At 43.6% G+C, this 19,560-nt stretch overlaps 1 protein-coding gene across 1 annotated transcript in view; it reads right to left on the bottom strand.

Annotated features, from left to right (window-relative positions):
- Positions 1–19,560, bottom strand: part of Ssu72 (SSU72 homolog, RNA polymerase II CTD phosphatase) — a 30,820-nt gene that overhangs the window by 8,131 nt on the left and 3,129 nt on the right. The window contains exon 2 of the mRNA XM_075945684.1: positions 9,109–9,252. Coding sequence (XP_075801799.1) covers positions 9,109–9,252 — 144 coding nt within the window. The remainder of the gene's footprint in view (positions 1–9,108; positions 9,253–19,560) is intronic.

Here is a 19,560-nt window from a genome sequence, read left to right as displayed (position 1 = left end):
GCTCACTATTGTGTCCTGACATAAGGAAAATGGAGACTTTGGCACGGTTTCAGGCTTGTTAAATGAATGCCCGGATCCCTGACAATGACGGCGGCTTTCTCTAGACCCCAGATTCGTATGTTCAGTGCAGGTCTGATAGCAAGTTCAATGTCCCGCACGCAGCATCCTGTAAACAATGCTGCTCAGGGACTAATGGCTGGAGGAAATTCGAACAGCACCACTGTGCAACAAAAGGGGGTTACTTGGTTAAAAAAGGAAAAAACTTCAGTAAATATTCATTCCAAGCAGTCAGGCTAAAAATGTCAGGTATCCTAGGTCATGGTCTGGGAGTTGAATGTCCCACAGGCAAAGATGGCAGAACAAAGGCCAAACCAGAGCTGCTATTAACAGCTTTCAAAAAATTCCAAGTGATGGCAAAACCAGTAGATCAAATGGAAAGCAGGGTTGCTTGGATACATTCTGTAGGCTACTGCATCAAAGTCTACCTCCTGGAATGAACCCTAAGATAGTTAACACCTGACGCAGGACAGTGAATGGAGAGGGGGCACCGAGTCTAGAGGCCTGAGGTAGCCAGGGTGCTGCCTAACTGGGCACTGATGACCCTTGAACAAGAGCAGAGAGAAATGCAATTACAGAGAAGCAATGATGGACTGAGATTTCTTTCAGTGGACAAGGCGGAATATAGGCACATGAAGGGACAAAGACTGTGTGTGGGGGCACCTATACCCTAGTAAGGCTGCATTGCATACCTGCCCATAAAGAACCTACTGAGGTCCCTTGGAACCCACAGCACCACTATAAACACAGTTTTTCTTTCTTTCTTTTTTTCTTTTGGTGTGTGTATGTATGCTAATGATATTTTTCTTTCTTTAGGGTAATGGTAAGCCTAGAAATAGCAAAACGTCAGGACAGGGTCCGGCTACCCGCACCCACCCCACCACATACACACTGAGTATCTCTGCAAATCGGTTACACCTCCACTCCTCAGTGTTGCACCAGGAGAAACTGTTCATTCTTAAGAGGTCAAGTACTCAGCTCCATCTTGCATTTCCTGAATGGAATACTGGCTGCTCAACCACACCTGCGCCCTTCTTGAAGAAGGCACTGAGAAGCGTGCTCTTCTAGACTCTCAGGATATGCCCTAAGGAACCCAGAGAAGTCTTATTTCAAGGGACGACCTCAAGAAGGTGATGAACTCAGTGGCCAGCAGGAGCATCTCACTGCTGGTACAATGAGGGGAGTGTCCACAGGAGAAAGGCCAGGCACTTTACATCCAGATATTTAAATGGCCACAGCAACTACCCTGGCCAATCAGTTTTGATAAACCTCTGATTACTAAGAAGCAGGCAAATATCCTTCAGCCATAACACCACGTCAGACCTGCTGTAGGACATATGAGATACAATCAATAATTTAGTAAAATTGGATGACTTATTCCTTTGGGAACTGGTACCTGGCTTGGGACATACTTGTGACAACACACACCATTTTTAAAATCTCTTCGCCAAAAAAAATAATTAATTAAGATAAAGCCAAGTGGTGGAGGTGGTGCATGCCTTTAATCCTAAGATTTGGGAGACAGAGGCAGGTGGATCTCTCTGAGTTCAAGGCCATCCTGATCTACAGATCAAGTTCCAAGACAGGTTCCAAAGCTACAGAGAAACCCTGTCTCCAAAAACCAAAACCAACCAAACAAAAAACTCTTTTAAAAGTTCAGTGAGTGAGCAGGATCTGGAGAGATGGGTCAGAGGTTAAGAGCACTGGCTGCTCTTCCAGAGGTCCTGAGCTTAATCCCCAGCAGTGACATGGTGGCTCCCAACACTTAATGGAATCTGATGTACTCCACTGGCATTCAGGAGTACATGGAGTCAGAGCATCCAAATAAATAAATAAATATTTAAAATATTAGATAAGGAAAAAATACAGCTACCAACCACATGAAAATGAAGAGCAAACAAGTGAAAATCATTGCCAAGCTTCGTCTGCGAGACGGCACCATAGTCCACAGGAGGAAGCACTGCTCAGAACCCAGAACCGCTGTGTCTGCACAGCAGGGTGCACTCTGATTCCCATCTTTTGTTCAGTGAGAACAAAAGAAACATTCACTTCACCTGCAACTAGAGATTAGTAAAACCTCATCGAAATACATATATCCAGCAAACTCTCACTGGTTTAAGCTGACAAGGCAATGAATGGTGTGGAGGGCTACAGAGGAAAGAAGGACACGCCCACAGGCTGGATTGTCACAGCAACTTTCATATCATGAGGAAACATCTGAAAGAGCAACCTGGCAAAGAAACAGGGCTCCGAGTTAGAGATGTCACTCAATGCTGGGGGCAGTGGAATGCAGTAGAGACTCGTATAAGGTATAATCCCAACAGGCAGGGGAATGCAGTAGAGACTCATATAAGGTATAATCCCAACAGGCAGGTAAGGGAACTTTCAGAGGCCTTTCAGAGGACCTGAACTTGACTCTTGGCACCCACACAGTGGCTCACAACAGTTCATTAATACCAGTTCCGGAGATGTGATGCCGCCTTCTAACCTCCTCAGGCACCAAGCATACATGTTGTGCACAGACAAACAATCCACCAAAACACTCACATACATTAAAAAATAAATAATTTCAAAGAAAAAAAAAACATAATTCCAGGACATGCTGCCTGTAACCTACTTCTAAAAGCCCCTTCACCTCCCACTTTTGCCAGTATTATGAACTCAAAGGATCAATTGGGTCATAGTCCTCACAATCTACAAAGTCTTGGCTGTTGAGATGGCTCAGTGGGTAAAGAACTTCATATACAAGCCCAAGAACCCACGTTCAGCCCCTGAACCCACAGAGACGTGAGCAGAGACATGGTTTCCATAGTTGTCCTCTAACGTCTACATGCATGTCGTAGCATATGTGCACCATACTCATACATCAAAAACAATAATAAAATTATAAATTAAAAATAAACACTCTCAGACATACCCAGAGCTGTTTTTACTAATCTTCTAGATGTGGCTCATCCAATCAATCTGACGAGATTAACCATACAGCCAAGTCTGATAATTTTCTATCTCAGAAACCATTTTTTTCCTTCTACCCCAAGACCAAAACTAAGGATGAACATTCAATAAATGGATATATAAATATAATCTAAACTCAGAAGGTATCGCGACATCCCAAAGATAAACCCAAGTAGCATGCTAGAGGCAGCGGAGTCATAGCTCCACACACGCACGACTCAGGAAAGTTAAAAGCTGAGCAGTGGTGGAACCCAGTGCTGGGAGGGAGAGGCAGCGTGGCCAGCGTGGTCTACAGCCAGTCAGGGCCACAAAAAGAACCCCTGTCTCAAAAAAATAAAATAAAATAAAATAAATGGAGGGGAAAACAGGAAAGTTAAAAACCACCCTTGTGTAGTGTTATGAACAGCTCATCCATCAGGCAGTGGGTGACAGGAGCAGGGAGTGTCAACCACTGATCTTTTGCTCTGACAGACCTCCTTGTCATTCATTGGTAAGGCTGACAATTCCTCATTAACAAAATCAATTTGCATCACCATCAAAGGTGTTACAGGTTTGCCTACTACTGACAACCAAAACTAATGGGCATCATAAACAAACTCACTCCTTAATGACGATTTCAGACAGTCTTGTCTTGCTAGTCTTAAATTCAAGCTCAGCCTCCCAAGTACTGAGAAACAGGTGTACAATATCAATTCCACCTTTTTCTCTCATTTTTGGAAGGGGAATGGTCTGTTACTCAGGCAGATCCTGCACCGGTAGGCTCCTCCTAGTGATCCTTCTGCCTCAGTCTACAGAGAAGCTTAGATAGTAGTAATAACCACCATATCTGGTTTTAAAGATATTTTTCATTTGTCTCTAGTGATCAGGTGAACTTAGAAGAATTCCTATCACTCATCTAGGCATGTGCATGTGTTTCCTAACCGTCGGGAATTCTCAAAAAGGCAAATTGTAAAACCACGTTGCAGCCTACACGGCTTTATCAAACTGTGAGGGGAAGCAGTTGGTTTAGTCTCAGGTCAATCCCACTCCCTCAGCAATAATAATCGGTGCGGCCCACGGAGACAATGTGAAGCAAGTTTCAACCCTTCAGGTTCACAATCCCTGACTTAGGACAAGTCAGCTTTTCGATGGCTTGAGAATGGTAAATGTTCAGAAGAAACTGTACTCCTGGGCTGGTGAGACAGTGTAACACTCCTAACACCAGGGTCAACACCAGCTGAGCTCAACTTCCACTCACAACGGCAAACAACACACACCGCTGAAGTTACCAAGTGTAGATTAGGTAAACGCACTTTTTTTTTGGATTGTTGTTTTTTGGAGACAGGGTTTCTCTGTGTAGCCCTGATTGCCCTGAACTTGCTTTATAGACCAAGCTAGCCTTGAACTCAGAGATCTGTGTGCCTCTGCCTCGGAGTTATGGGATTAAAGGTGTGAGCTATCACCACCATTTGGTAAATGCACTTGTGACTTAACACATTTTATCCAATAGTCTCATCAGCTATAAAAAAAGAAAAAATGAAATGTTTGCCCTGACAGTGCTGAAGCAGGCATGGGCAGCACATGTGACGGTTCTGCTGGATTTGTTCATACTGGGTTTCATGGTCTAAGTTGATGAGGACGACTGACCAGATCTCATAACAGATGTTTGTGAGCTGGGCGGTGGTGGCACACGCCTTTAATCCCAGCACTCGGGAGGCAGAGGCAGGCGGATCTGTGAGTTTGAGGCCAGCCTGGTCTACAAGAGTTAGTTCCAGGACAGGCTCCAAAGCTACAGAGAAACCCTGTCTCTAAAAAACAAACAAACAAAAAAAACCCCAAAAACCAGATGTTTGTGAGCCACCATGTGGTTGCTGGTAACTGAACTCAGGACCTTTGGAAGAAGAGCCACTGCTCTTAACGGCTTAGCCATCTCTCCAGCCCCTCATCACCCATCAAGAAGTATGTCTAAGGCCAGGTGTGGTGGCACAAGTCTTTAACCCCAGCATTTCAGAGGTAGAAGCAAGTATATTCTAAGTATATTCTGTGAGTTCAAGGTCAGCCTGGTCTACAAAATTACTTCCAAACCAGTCAAAGCTACAGGAGCAATAAGACCACCCCCTCCTCACACACACACTGCCTAAAATCTGTCAGATTTACAGAATACAAGGTCTGTTACGCCGTCGTGTTTCCTCATTTGTCTATTGATTGAGGGTTTGAACTCACGATGCGGCTGAGCGTGATCTTCAACTCTATGTCCATTACCTAGGAGCCAGGCCACTTTCAAATGGCCACTGTTGTGCTCAGCTTGTTTTAGTAGAATTGTGTGAGGTAGAACATACAACTGTATGAGGAGAAACAGGTTCTGGCCACAAAGAGTAGAAATATGGCAGACGTGGTCTCTGGGCCACCAGGTTCTAATCAAGTATCTTTTCCCTGCCAACTCACAAAATCCACTACCAACTGAAAATGTAAGCTGAGTGTTTCTGAGTTACATGATAAAATATTCTTCTAACTTTGCACTATGAAACTATGGGTTTTATACAAGATCAGGAAGGGGCACTTACTACTGACTAAGGAATGCTATCCGGGTTACCTTTCAAAGGGTACCATTCCTTCCCCAATCCCCACAGTGATCCTTCCTTCCTCTACCCTCCCCTCCACATATCCCAACTATGCCCTTATCTGACCTGGCTTGATGCCAACGTACAGACAGTTCCCTGGAAGACATCTCTTTTGGCCAGGGATAGTACTGAGAACAGCACAGCAAAGCTCTGAGTACATTCTGGCTACACCTAGACCAATATACTAGCCACATGAACAAGCTTCCTGAGGACTGACCGAGGGGTAAATAACCTGCCTAGAAGGTACTCAAGAAGCAAATACTGATGACATCGCCAAACTACCAAAGTAGTCGCAAGCTCTTCTGCCTGCCACCCTGTCCCCAACACATTCTCCCCTCTGGATAGTCTGTACATTTCAAGAGGCAGCCACTGACCCTTACACCCGCCCTGTGTATAAAGATCCTGCTCCCTGATGCTGGTCTTCACTCCTTTTAGAACTCCCTAAATAGTTGAAACCTAAACTGCATTATCGTTTTCTCTTGTTTTTTTGAGACAGGGTTTGTGTAAATGCCCCAGTTGCTTTTGAACTAGCTGTGTAGACCAGACTGGCCTCAAACTCGGAGATCTGCCTGCCTCTGCCTCCCAAGTCTAGGACTAAAGGCGTGAACTATAACTGCCCGGCTAAACTTCATTCTTGTAAAACATACTAAGAGCCACCCTATCCAGGAACAGGGAAGTCAGCTGACATCAATATTAAAATTTAATTTATAATAAAGGAGTATGGATATGTGCATTACTGTATGTCTATTTCTCTCACAAAATAAATATAAGAGCATCAAAAATAAATAGTACTAACTGAAGAAATTTCAAAAGTAGGTAAGAGCTGGACATGATAAATGCATGCCTTTAATCCAGAGGCCATCCTGTTCTACACAGTAAGTTCCAGGACAGGCACAGCTACATAATACAGACCCTACTTTAAAACAACCAAAACAAAAAAAAAACAAACTCAAAGCAGCCAAGGCTTCACAATAAGATTAATGGTACACAGGCATTTAACATAAAAAATAAAATCTCAACTTTTCTCTAGGGATAAGAAAATACCCAGCCCCCAAATGAGACTCTCTGGGATTTTATGGTAATACTTACCATGACTCTAATGGAAAGGAGAGGAACACCAAGCTCGCCCAAGAGGCTTCAGGAAGAAGCTGTGCAGACACACCCCCCACTTATGAGCTCTTTGGACAAGGACGAGCAGAACACAGCCTGCTCTAACCAGCTCTCAGTCCTCCAAGTTCAGGTTCCTGGGTTTCTGCGTAGGGTCAAAAGTACCAGATGTGCTCTGGGATCCCAGGGTGGGATCCCAGGATCACGTTGGTAAAGGCCCAATCCACAGTCCCAAACACTCCCAACCGTACTGAGTGCGGCTAACAGGAAATGCCTGTGTCTCCACTGGCCACCTTTCAACTGCAGCCTGCAGCTGAGGAAGGACTGGGAAGCAGGGCGGGGACTGCAAAGATGTAGTGATCACAAGGCTTTATATTTCACTAGAAGGCATCTGAGACCCTTCAAGCTACCCAATTCATCTCTGCACCTACAAAAACATCTTTAGTTTATTATATTATTCTGAGAAAGTTTTAAGACCATCCCATCTCAGCCTCCTGAGTGAGACTGGTGTCATAATACCCGGACCATGCTTTCTTGTGAGGTTGTCTCCCAGTTACCCAGGTTGGCCTTAAACTCTGGGGTCAAGCAATCCTCTTGCTTCAGCTTCCAGAGTAGCCAGGACTCCTCACTAGCTTAAATCTTAGTTTATATTAAAATTTGCAACTATGTATGAATATAAGAAAATGGAGACAAAGTGCTGTCTGGAGTTACATAGTTCTGCAGCCTCGCGGAGGGAAGGTGAGGCAGGAGGAGCAATGTATTCATGGTCTACCTTGGCTAGAGTCTGTTCAAACCCAGCTTAGAAACCTTAGTAAACCCTGACTGAAACTTCACAAGTGAAAAGATAGATGAGGAGGAAAAAAATAAAAAAAGGCAGGATGCAGAGGCCCACACCTTTAATCCAGCACCCAGGAGTTTACAGGCAAGACAGAGGCAAAGGCAGGTAGATCTCTAGGTTCGCGGCCAACCTGGTCTATACAGATTATTACAGACCAGCCAGGAATACACAGTAAAAACAGCTCAGTGGTGCAGTACTAGCCTAGGCTAGCGTGTACAAGGCTGTCGGTCTGATCCCCAAAACCAAAAGGGAAAAAAATAAGTTGTTTGGTGCACACACCCACCGCTCAGACTATGTGGACCCCACTATGAGCACCTGGAATTCTTACTGAGAACTGACTAGGGTCAATCTCAGGGTTCCACTCTGAGCACCTAGAATTCTTATTGAGAAGTGACTAGGGTCACTCTCAGGGTCCTAACACATGCTAAACATATGAACGTGGGAATGTTCAAGAGACTATGGGGGTTATCGTAAAACTCAAACACCTGGAGCACTGATGGACTTAACCACTGCAGAGCACGGTATGGAAAAGCTATTTTAAAGTAACTTTTTCTTTCCTCATGAGTCTACAGTATAGGGTTCGGACTGTTGTGACTCTTTCTGAAGTAAAGTTCTCCCAGAAGACTTTATTTTTCCATGCTTTGTTAGGTAAACACAGTATATTTTGTTTTCATTTTGAGATAGAGTCTTGTGCTATAGCCCAAGCTAGCCTCAAACTATCTAGTCCAGGCTGGTCTCAAAACTTGCAGCAATCTTCCTGCCTCAACTTCCCAAAGGCTGAGATCACAGACATGTTGGAGAGCAGACACTTCTGCAGAAGCGCAGCTGGGCAGCCGCAGTGTGAGGAAGACACCAGCACTCTCAAGTTTCTGCTCCACTGCCTCTGGCAGACCACACCAAGGTGTGCCTCCAGCCAGTGCTTCTCCACCTTCCTGATGCTGGGACCCTTTAATATAGTTCCTCATGTTGTGCTGACACCAACCACAACTGTTTTTGTTGCTACTTCCTAACTGCAATTTTGCTACTGTTATGAATCATAATATAAATGTTTTCTGATGGTCTTAGGTGACCCTGTGAAAGGGTCATAACCCAAAGGTTGAGAATCACTACTCTTGACTCTCCAGTAGGCAAAAGGAAAGAAACTGAGTTCTTCACTGGGCTGGCACTGCACATCTTTAATCCCAGGGCTCTGGAGGCAGTGGTAGGAGTAGCTCTGTGAGTTCAAGGTCAGCCTGGTCTACAGAGTGAGTTCCAAGGTAGGCAGGGTTACATAGTTAGACCCTGTCTCAAATTTACAGGAAAAAAAAAAAAAGGGAAAAAAGAAAGAAAAAAAAGAAAGAAAGAAAAAAGAAAAGAACAAAACCAAAGCTGACTTCTCATAAATAGAAAGGACTGATGTGGGCACCATAGGCACATAAGCCAGAACACATCTGCCGATCCTGCTTCACCTCAACACACCCTGCAGGGTGGGGGGGGTCAGAGTGACTTCCAGTCACAAACCACACCCACCAGAAGACCACCCTGCTTCGCTAAGGGTCAGCCACGGGATACAGTTCTTTGTCTTTCCTGAGGAGATCATTGTACATCTGGTCATATGTGGTTTTGAAGTCATAAACATTGGGCTTGTCAGGTGCTGGTCCTGGGAGCTTCACATGAGTTCCTGTTCCAAAGGACCGGACACTGAAACCCCGCTTGCTGGAAGACACAAAGAAGAAAAAAACATCACAGTTGGATTAAAACATAAAGTTCTCATACCAAGGGACACAAAACAGAAAAAAAGAACAACCATTTCTTTCTCTTAAATATGGAAGGCTTTACAAATATGCATGTCCAATATTCTGGTTTCTCTTCAGATCGTATAAATCTTTCGCCTTTTACAAATATGCGTGTCCCCCTTGCGGGCACCATGCTGACCTCTGTATCATTCCATTTTTAGTGTATGTGCTGCTACACAATCTATTTTTTTTTAACAAATTTATTACATTACTTATTTGTGTGTGTGCATGCACCCACACACGGCATGGTATACGTGTGCAGGTCAGAGAAAATCTTGTTAGAGCTGGCTCTCTACTCCCACCACGTGGACCCTGGAGACTGACTCAGTCATCGGGTTTGGTACTCAGTGCCTTTACCAGCTGACCCTCCCATCAACCCTGTTGTAGGTGGTGAAATGTCACTTGCTGTAGACGCTTGAGAACCTAACTTCAGTGCCTGGATTAACGTGGTGAAAGCAGAGATCAATTCTTCTAAGTTGTCCTTTGACTTGCACACGTACACTGGACATGCTACCATACACAGAAGATTCAAAGATATTAAAACACAAAACAATAAAAAGTGAAATTTAAAGTACTTAAGAACATGATTTTAGGTATTTGCTTCTTAGTGCACGTGTACCTAGGTTCTCATGGGTGTGCACACTTACACATGTGAAAACTACAACATTATGCTCCTTAGTTTTCCTTCACCTTTGAGGGGTGGAGGGAGCAGGGGTGTGAGGTTGTCTCTCACTGAACCTGAAATTCAGCTCCTCTAGACTGGCTGCCCAAAGAGCTGCAGGGATCCACCTCTCTTCTTCCCGCACACTCCTGCCCCTAGTACAGGGTTTCGCATATAAACACACATCTGACTTCTATGTGGGTGCTGGAAATCTGAACTCAGGCCCTCAGAATTGCACAAGCCATCTCCCCAGCCTGTTCTTATTTATTTATTATTTAAGACTTGGGTCTCTCCATGTAGATCAGATTGCCCTTAAACTCAAGAGCCTGCCTCTGCCTCCCGAGTGCTGGGATTAAAGACGTGCTTCTGCCTTCCAAATGTTGGGATTAAAGGTTTGTGCCACAAAGCCTGGCTGACCTGGTTTCTTTTAAAACTTAACAAAGGTGTAATTTTTTTTTTCTACGAGACAAGGTTTCTCTGTGTAGCCCAGGTTGTTCTGCAACTAGCTCTTGTAGATCAGGCTGGCAGCAAAAGTGTAATTCTTTAAAATAAAAAAAAAAAAATTTAAAGGGGTGGATTCCCTAGAATTGGAGTGGCAGATGGTTGCACACCACTATATGGATGTTGGAAACTGACCTTAGGTTCTCTGCAAAATCAATAAATGCTCCCAACCACTGAGCCATCTCTCCAATTCCCCAAATACAATTCAAATGCTGGGACGGTATCTCACTATGCAGCCTTAAAACTACTGTGTGGATCAGGATGAACTTGAACTCACAGAAATCCAACAGCCTCTAACTCCCTAGTGCTGAAATTATAGGTTCGTATCACCATGCTTAGCTAGTTGTGATTTTTAACAAGCATCACCATGTAAAGCTTTTTTGTATTTTTGTTGTTGTTTTGAGCCAGGATCTCACTGTGTAGCTCAAGCCAACACGTAATACAGAACGAACATCTGGCTGGCCTAGAAGTTACACCACCATACACAATTCTCTTGTTTTTTCTTGTTGTTCATTTGTTTAACTGTAACTCCGGACATTTGGAATTATTTTAAACATCTCATTGTCAAACTGGGTAAGAACGCTGCTCACCATCTGGTGTGCAGAGAACCATGCTTACTATAGATTCATCCACCACAAAGTAACGTTACTAAAAATTCCACAGAAGGGGCAATAACTCGGACATAATATCACTGGGAAAGAAATGACCCTTACACGTCAAATATTCTATTTCATGTACAAGAGAAAAACAAAACATGCTGTTGCATGGTTTGTTTTTTTTTTTTAACTCTTTTGGCTTCGGCAGGGGGGCACCACCTAGCTCCCAAGTAAAATCACACACGGAGGCTTATTCTTAGTTAGAAATGCCAGGCCTTAGCTTGGCTTGTTTCTTGCCAGTTTTTCTTAAATTATCCCCGACTACCTTTTGCCTCTGGGCTTTTTCCTTCTCTTCTGTACATCGTTCTTTCACTCTTACTCTGGGTGGCTGGGTGGCCGGCAGGCCCTTAAAATCCTCCTCCCCTTGTTCTCTCCTGGCTCCTTCCCGCTCCAGATTTCTCCCATTTATACCTCTGCCTGCCGGTCCCGCCTATCCTTTTTACTGCCTTGTTATTGGTCGCTCAGCTGTGTATTAGAATCTCAGGTGTTTTAGACAGGTAAAGAATCACAGCTTCACAGAGTTAAGCAAATACAGCATAAACAAAAGAAACACACATTTACATCATTAAACAAATGCTCCACAGCATAAACAAACAATTTTCCACAACAGCACACAGGTACCACTTTTCAACTTAGTCCATTTAAGGGAGTGAAAGGTGACAGAGGCAGTGATGAGAACCCATTACACCACCAGTTAAGGCAGGAGGATCATAAATTTGAGGTTGTACCTAACTATAATACATATTAAAACCCTAAAAAAAATTAATGAAGATGGGGCTGGGCGAGGAGGCACACACCTTTAATCCTGGAATTGAGGGGAAAGAAGCAGGTGGATCTGTTGTTAAAGGCCAGCCTGGTCTATAAAGCAAGGGGTGAAAAGGAAGAAAGCAGAAAACTCTGCTCTGTTTCTGAGTCACTTTTTTTTTGAGATAGGGTTTCTCCATAGCTTTGGAGCCTGTCCTGGAACTAGCTCTCGTAGACCGGGCTGGTCTCGAACTCACCTGCCTCTGCCTGCCAAGTGCTAGGATTAAAGGCATGAGCCACCACCGCCCGGCTCTGAGTCACTTAGGGAGTCAGCAACAAGGAAGGACCGATCAGATAGTATCACACGGTAGCATGCAGCAGGTATAAAGTAAATAAGTGACTGTGGACTTCAGTAGTGAGTCCACACCTAAGAATTTCACTTATAGAAACCCAGTCAGACAGACACAAAGCCACAGAAAAGGCATTCACAGAGTGCTGCCTGTGATCACAAAGGTCAGAAGCCAACAAACCACTTGGTTATAAGTCTATGCAGAGTTCTTTACAGGTCTAACCATCATTTCCAAGAACTGTTTCCAAGAAGTAGCAGAGAGGGCAAAATAAAAGAGAGTTGGTGCCAAGCAACACAGTCCTGTATCACTACTTATCACTTACAAAGAATTCACAAAAGCAGAAATATAATTCTAGCCTTTAATCCCAGCACTCGTGAGGCAGAGGCAGGCGGACCTCTGTGAGTTCGAGACCAGTCTGGTCTACAAGAGCTAGTTCCAGGACAGGCTCCAAAGCTACAGAGAAACTCTGTCTCGAAAAAAAAAAAAAATTAATTCTAGCTGGATGCTGTGGTGCACACCTTTAATCCCAGCCTTCAAGGAGGCAGACAGGCAGATTCTTGAGTTTGAGGCCAGCCTGATCTACAGAGTTAGTTCCTGTATAGCCATGGCTACACAGAGAAATCCTGTCCCAATTAAACAAACAAACGAGTAAATATTCTGAAAAAAGCAGTTCATATTTAAGTTGGGACACCTCAGCTAAGGTCCCTGAGGTTGATAAAAAGCTGGGTCTGTTCCTGTGTTTCTAGAATATCCTGAGCTATTCAGAATGACATATAAGAAACACAACCTAAAACAGAATCATTAAAACCCAGAGTCCACATATGCCTGAGCTATTAAACTGGAAACACAAAAATTCCAATGTTCCAACAAAAAGTGAGTTAGAAAGCAACAAACACCAGGTGTTCGTGAGAACTGAAAAGGTGACAGAGATATCAGACAGGGTCAAAGCAGAAGGTCCCCTTAATTTAAATTTGAAACAATGTCCTTACAAACTTGGCTAATGTGCAATGGAAAGGTGTGTCTCAGGAAAACAAACAAGAATGAGGTGCGGGGGCACACACCTTGAAGATGCCCAGGATCCAGAGAAGCACCATCAGGTGAGACTGATGTTGTAGTCCTGTTTTAGATTGTTCACACACCCAAACTGTGGAGTTCCAGCTTGGTGTGTTCTCCATGAGGACTGGGATTAAGGCTCACAAGAAAAAGACTTGCCTCTTCAAGCCAATGAGTTGTTTGTTGTTTTATTTTTTAAGATGCATCTGTTAAATATACAGTGTTCTGCCTGCATGCAGACTAGAAACAGACACCAGATCTTATTAGATGGTCGTGAGCCACCATGTGGTTGCTGGGAATTGAACTCAGGACCTTTGGAAGAGCAGGCAGTGCTCTTAACCGAAAAGCCATCTCTCCAGCCCCCCAATGAGAGTTTTTAAAACAAAACAAGGATGAGGTCTAGAGACATGGCTTTACAGTAAGAAAATTTGTTCTTGCAGAAGACTCAGGTTCGCCAGGCAGTGGTGGCGCACACCTTTAATCCCAGCACTTGGGAGGCAGAGGCAGGCGGTTCTCTTTGAGTTCGAGATCAGCCTGGTCTACAAGAGCTAGTTCCAGGACAGGCTCCAAAACAAGAGAAACCCTGTCTCGAAAAACCAAAAAAAAAAAAAAAAAAAAGACTCAGGTTCAATTCCTGGCACCATATGAAGGCTCAAAACCTTTGATAACTCCAGGTTCAGAGGATCTGATGCCCTTTTCTTCTCCTTTTTTTAAATTATGTTATGTTTAATATTTTATGTGCATGAGTATTTTGCTTCTGTGCATATATATGTATCATAAGCATCCTGGAACCAGCACCTGAGTCATCTCTCCAGCCCCCCCTGCCCTCTTCTGACCTCCGTGACCACTAGGCACACATGTAGTGCAGAGATTAATCAGGTATTCAAGAAGTCATCTTTTAACTTTTTTTTTTAATTTACTTTTATGTGCATTGGCATTCTGTCTGTCTGTATATCTGTGTGGGGTCCCTGGAGTACAGACAGTTGTGAGCTGCCATGCCGGTGCTGGGAATTGAACCAGGGTCCTCAGAAAGAGCAACCAGTGCTCTTAACCACTGAGCCATTAGAGAAGTCATCTTAATTGGTTCAAAACAAGAAAGAGCGGAGATCACTTTTCCCAAAAGGTCCCACTCTAAAGAGATCTACCAGGATCATTTTAACAATGGGAAAAGCGCCAGGCGGTGGTGGTGCACACTCCAATCCCAGCACTTGGAGGGCTAAGGAGGCAGAGGCAGGCAGATCTCTGTGAGTTCAAGGCCAGTCTAGTCTAAAAAGCAAGTTCCAAGACAGTCAGGACTGTTTCACAGAAAAACCGTCTCAAAACACCAAATATAAATAAATAAAATTTTAAAAAATGGCAAAAACAGCCGGCGGTGGTGGTGCACGCCTTTAATCCCAGCACTCGGGAGGCGGAGGCAGGCGGATCTCTGTGAGTTCGAGGCCAGCCTGGTCTATAAGAGCTAGTTCCAGGACAGGAACCAAAACCACAGAGAAACCCTGTCTCGAAAAACCAAAAAAAAGAAAAAAAAGGCAAAAGCAAAAAGCTGGATGCATAAGGCTCATTTGTTTTGGTCATTCCTTTGAAGTACTAAAAGAGACAGAGCTGGGCTCTGTGGCACAAGGCTGAAGTCTCAGGTAATCAGAGGCTGAGAGAGGCAGGAGAATCAAGATTTTTAAACTAGTCTAGGATACAAAACAAAGGCATGAGTCAGAGGTGCCTCAAATACACACAACATAACCATTGTACAGACCAAAGAGGTCCCGAAAAGCATTGCAGAGGGCAGGATAGACATGACCACAACTCCCTAACGGGTTGTAAGGCTGGTGCAGGATTTTCCACAGGGAACATTCTCCAGTTAATCTATCTATATTCCTATAATCACATCATCTCCAAAACAACCTGACCTAGTCTTGATGTGGCTGAAGTCTAAGAGCTGCCTGCATGGTCAGCCATCATATTACAAGTGCCTCCCCACTCCACCTTTCTGAACTATTACTTTTAATCATCCTTTTTAAAAATAAATGGCAATGCAGTTTGTCCCCCCCCCCCCAAAAGCTGTTCCCAGGTGGCAAAAAGGCTAATTAGCAACAGAAGCTCTGCTTTCTCTGAAGCTTCTGAAACTGGCTTAACAGCCCATTTTGTATGGTGACAATCTGCTTCTTACATAAAGGCAATGAATGCTATAAAAATACTCCTGACAACCAACAGCTTTGTCTGAAGGGCAATTATTCTACCTAATCTTCGAGAAAAATAAGTGTCTTCCACACCTATCAAAAACCGATCAGTGAATTTGTTGTAGAAAGTGTTAAACTAAGGAAAAACGCTGTTTAATTGTTGTACCAAAGACTGAAAGTAAAATACCAACATGTATACCAAAGAAAATGCTCAAATTGTCAGCATAGGTTCTGACAGTTTTGGCCTTTTTTTTTGACTCTTAATGTTTTGGAATGATGAGAGTTTAAATTATGATTTTAATAGACTGAAATCCTGAACCCACTGCCTGTAAAAGCAAATACATCTCTAAACAGTAGGTGCTACAATCCTGTCATCTTTACTCAAGATTATCCAGCACTATCAGTCTGATTTCTAAAATGCTGATGACATCATGTCTGTAGAACCCACATCAACTGTTCACAGGCCACCAGCCCTCTAATATTTCAAGGCTGGTGAGACGGTTTGGTGTGGGCCCAGTGTTGGAGTGGAAGATCCCAGCATTTGGCAGGAGTTCAAGGTCAGCATGGTCTACAGAGCAAGTTCCAGGACAACCTGTCTACAAAAACAAAGAAAGCTCAAGAATTCCAACCTCACCGATGGGCTAATACAAAGGATTCATAATTTGATGACATTACTGGGGAGGAGGAAAGAAACAAGAGGCAGAGCCTAGCTGGACAAAATAAATCACCATGAATGTCTCTTATCCTCACCGTGAGTGAAGAGGTGAACAGCTCTATTCCATAGGTCCCCTCCACAATGCCCTTCTTCACCATAGGACAAAAATGGCACAGCCAAATGACCATGGACTGAAACTAAGCCCTGATCTTTCCTCCCTTCAAGTGTTTCTTAGTCATCTGTCACAGGTACAAAACATCAACTAACACAGAAAGTAAAACTCTTTGGAAATACCTTGACAAAATTTATGCTATCACTAGAAAAATTTCAAAGTACAGGCTCTACCTATTTCTCACCTACAAAAACAGGTTAAGAAGACGATTCTAAACTTTTTTGGTTGTTTGCCACGTAGCCCTGGGTGGCCTAGAACTAGCTATGTAGACCAAACTCCCAAAGACCCACCTACCTGTATCTTGAGTATTGGAATTCAAGTTGTGTGCCACTAAGCCAGACACATAAATTCTTAAATACACTTATTACGTTTACTTTTTACTTAGCATGTACTCACGTACAGGTCAGAGGACAAGCCGTGGGAGTTGGTTCTCATATTCTACCATGTGGGTCCTAGGACTCAAACTCGGGCTGTCAGGTGGAAAGAAGTGCCTTACTCCCAAGACACCATCCTACTTAGCCTGTAACTTTCCAGTGGTTAAAGCTATTACTAAGTTTGACGTACTCACCATTCATAGCTAAACAGAAGTCCATTTTCTTTAGCAATTTCTTGGTCTTAATTCTACTTTTTTGTAGGAATGAAACAAAAACTAGCTGACAGTCCCTTAAAACCTGTGAAAGTACACATGTTCTCAGGGAGGCATGTTTGTAAGACCTGTAGCCTTTTATTCTTTCCTTTTTTTGGACTTTCAAGACATGGTTTGTCTGTGTAGTTTTAGAGCCTGTCCTGGAACTCACTCTGTAAACCAGGCTGGCCTTGAAATCACAGAGATCTATGGACCTCTGCCTCCTGAGTGCTGGGATTAAAGGTGTGCATCACCACTTGCCGGCTTTTTTTTTTTTTTAAAAGAAAAAGGGTCCAAACTGGGTGATAATGGCTCACACCTTTAATCCCGGCACATGGGAGGCAGAATTAGTCGGATATCTGTGAGTTTGAGACCAGCCTGGTCTATAAGTTGCAAGACAAACTAGAGAAACCCTGTCTTGAAAAACCAAATAAATAAATAAATAAATGGGAAAAAAAGAAACAGGGTCTGTACAGCCCACATGGGAGTTAAACCTCAACACCTTGTTCTACCTAAAGTATAGGGCAATTGTCTAAGTATGCAACAACACACTCAGCTTTTTTTTTCAAGGAAGACTCTCACTATGGAGGACAGCAAGTTTATGATCCTTATGTTTTAGCCTCTCCAATGCTGGGATATATAAGTATATTGGTTCCAAGTTTTTGATTTTCTTTTTTTTTTTTAACTTATTTATTTAGTCAGGAGGACATCTTTAATCCCAGCACTCAGGAGGCAGAGGCAGGCAGATCTCTGTGAGTTTGAGGCCAGCCTGGTCTACAAGAACTAGTTCCAGGACAGGCTCCAAAGCTACAGAGAAACCCTGTCTCAAAAAAAAAAAATTATTTCTTATGCATACAGTGTTCTGCTTGCATGGACAACTGCATGCCATACATAAAAGGGCACCAGATGGTTGTGAGCCACCATGTGACTGTTGGGAATTGAACTCAGAACCTCTGGAAGACCAGCCACTGCTCTTAACCTGAGTCACCTCTACTGCCCAGTTCCAAGTTCTTTATGTACCTAAACAATTTCTAGTTCATTCTCTTACAGTATATCAAGAACCAAAAACCATACAGCAGAGACAATTTATGCCACCTCCCTGTGAAAGACTGGGTAACATGGTTCAAGAACAGAGAGGAACTCACGGCACCTCAAAGTGGCTTATGTTCCAATCTTGAGTCAGTTGCTACCAGCTACAGGATGGCACAACTCTGGTGGCCCACAGCATATGCTCACTACGACACTGGCATTCCACAGTCTACCACAAATCAAGGACTTCTGGGATCACAGCTGATAACTTTTCTTCCAGTTCTCTGGATTCTTCTTAGGCTCCTATTTTCTCGCATGGAGACACACATGCAAACAAAACACTGATAAACAAAAAACTTAAGAAGAAAAATATCTTTAAATAAACCAAACCAACCAACCAACAACGGCCTATGGTTGCATTTGGCTGTAATCTGTGGTGATAGTAGCTAACCTCGAGTTTGCTATCAGCCAGTCTGGCTAATTGGTTAGCTCCAGGTCCACTAGGTCTGTGTCTCAAACTGTATGTTAGAGTAACAGGTTATCTGACACCGACCTCCAAACACCCCATTACAGGTACACACACACAAGTTGTCAAGATGAACAATTCTGAGAATGTACCCTGGCAGAGGCACTCACCAGACCAACTCTCCTAAGCTTGTTTCTCCCACCCAGGGACTTAAACATACTTGGCCAGGCTTCACACTGCCTGGCCATCTATCTTAAGACTGTCTCGGTCTCTCTCACGTTTGGCACTATCTATGTAATTAATGCCTACAACCAACTTCTAGTTTTATTGTTTCTACGTCCTAAGTACTGGGATTATAGGCACACATCACCACATCGAGTTAGTTGTGTTTAATGGGATGCTAAGAATCAAATCCAGGGCTATGTGCAAACTGATAAGCATGCTACTGATCTATGCTGTCCCCAGCTTTGTCTTCTTTTGTTTATGAAGTTCTAGGATTGAGCCCATAACCTTGGACATACTAGGCTTCTATTCTATCTCTAAGTTGTATTGCCAGCTTATTTTGAGTGTTTATAATTAAAATTGCAGCTTCTGTGGGCCAGGCACTGTGTCCCAGCCGACTACAAAGAGCAAAGGGCTGGAGAGACGGTCAATGGTCAAGGATACTGGTTGCTCTTCAGGAGACCCATCACCCATACAGTGGTTCACAACCATCTGGGGGGACCCAATGCCCTCTTCTGACCCGTGAGGGTACGAGGCATACAAGTAGTGCATACACATACATGCCAGCCAAAAAAAAAAATAATAATCAGGACCAGGAGCGTAGCCTACTGAGACCACAGATGAAATCAAAGTCTGGCTAATAATAAAATTAAAGGGTTAGATCTTTCTGCCTTAGCAACCCATAAATAAAAGGCAGTAGACAGCACTCCAGTTGAGGCTCAGCCTGTTGTCCTCTTTTCTTATTGTTTTGATTTTTGAGGCAGGGTTTCTTTATGTAGTACTGGTTGTCCTGGAACTCGCTCTGCTGGAATTAAAGATGTGTACTATCTCTGCCTAGCCTGTTGTCCTCTTGAAGTATATTTTTTTGTTTATCTTTTTGAGACAGGGTTTCCTCTGTGTATCTTCGGCTGCCCTGAAAC

This window comes from Microtus pennsylvanicus, chromosome 13 (genome assembly GCF_037038515.1).
Source record: "Microtus pennsylvanicus isolate mMicPen1 chromosome 13, mMicPen1.hap1, whole genome shotgun sequence".
Classification (NCBI taxonomy): domain Eukaryota; kingdom Metazoa; phylum Chordata; class Mammalia; order Rodentia; family Cricetidae; genus Microtus; species Microtus pennsylvanicus.
Note: the sequence above shows the minus strand (reverse complement) of the source record. Positions and strands in the feature narration are given on the sequence as shown.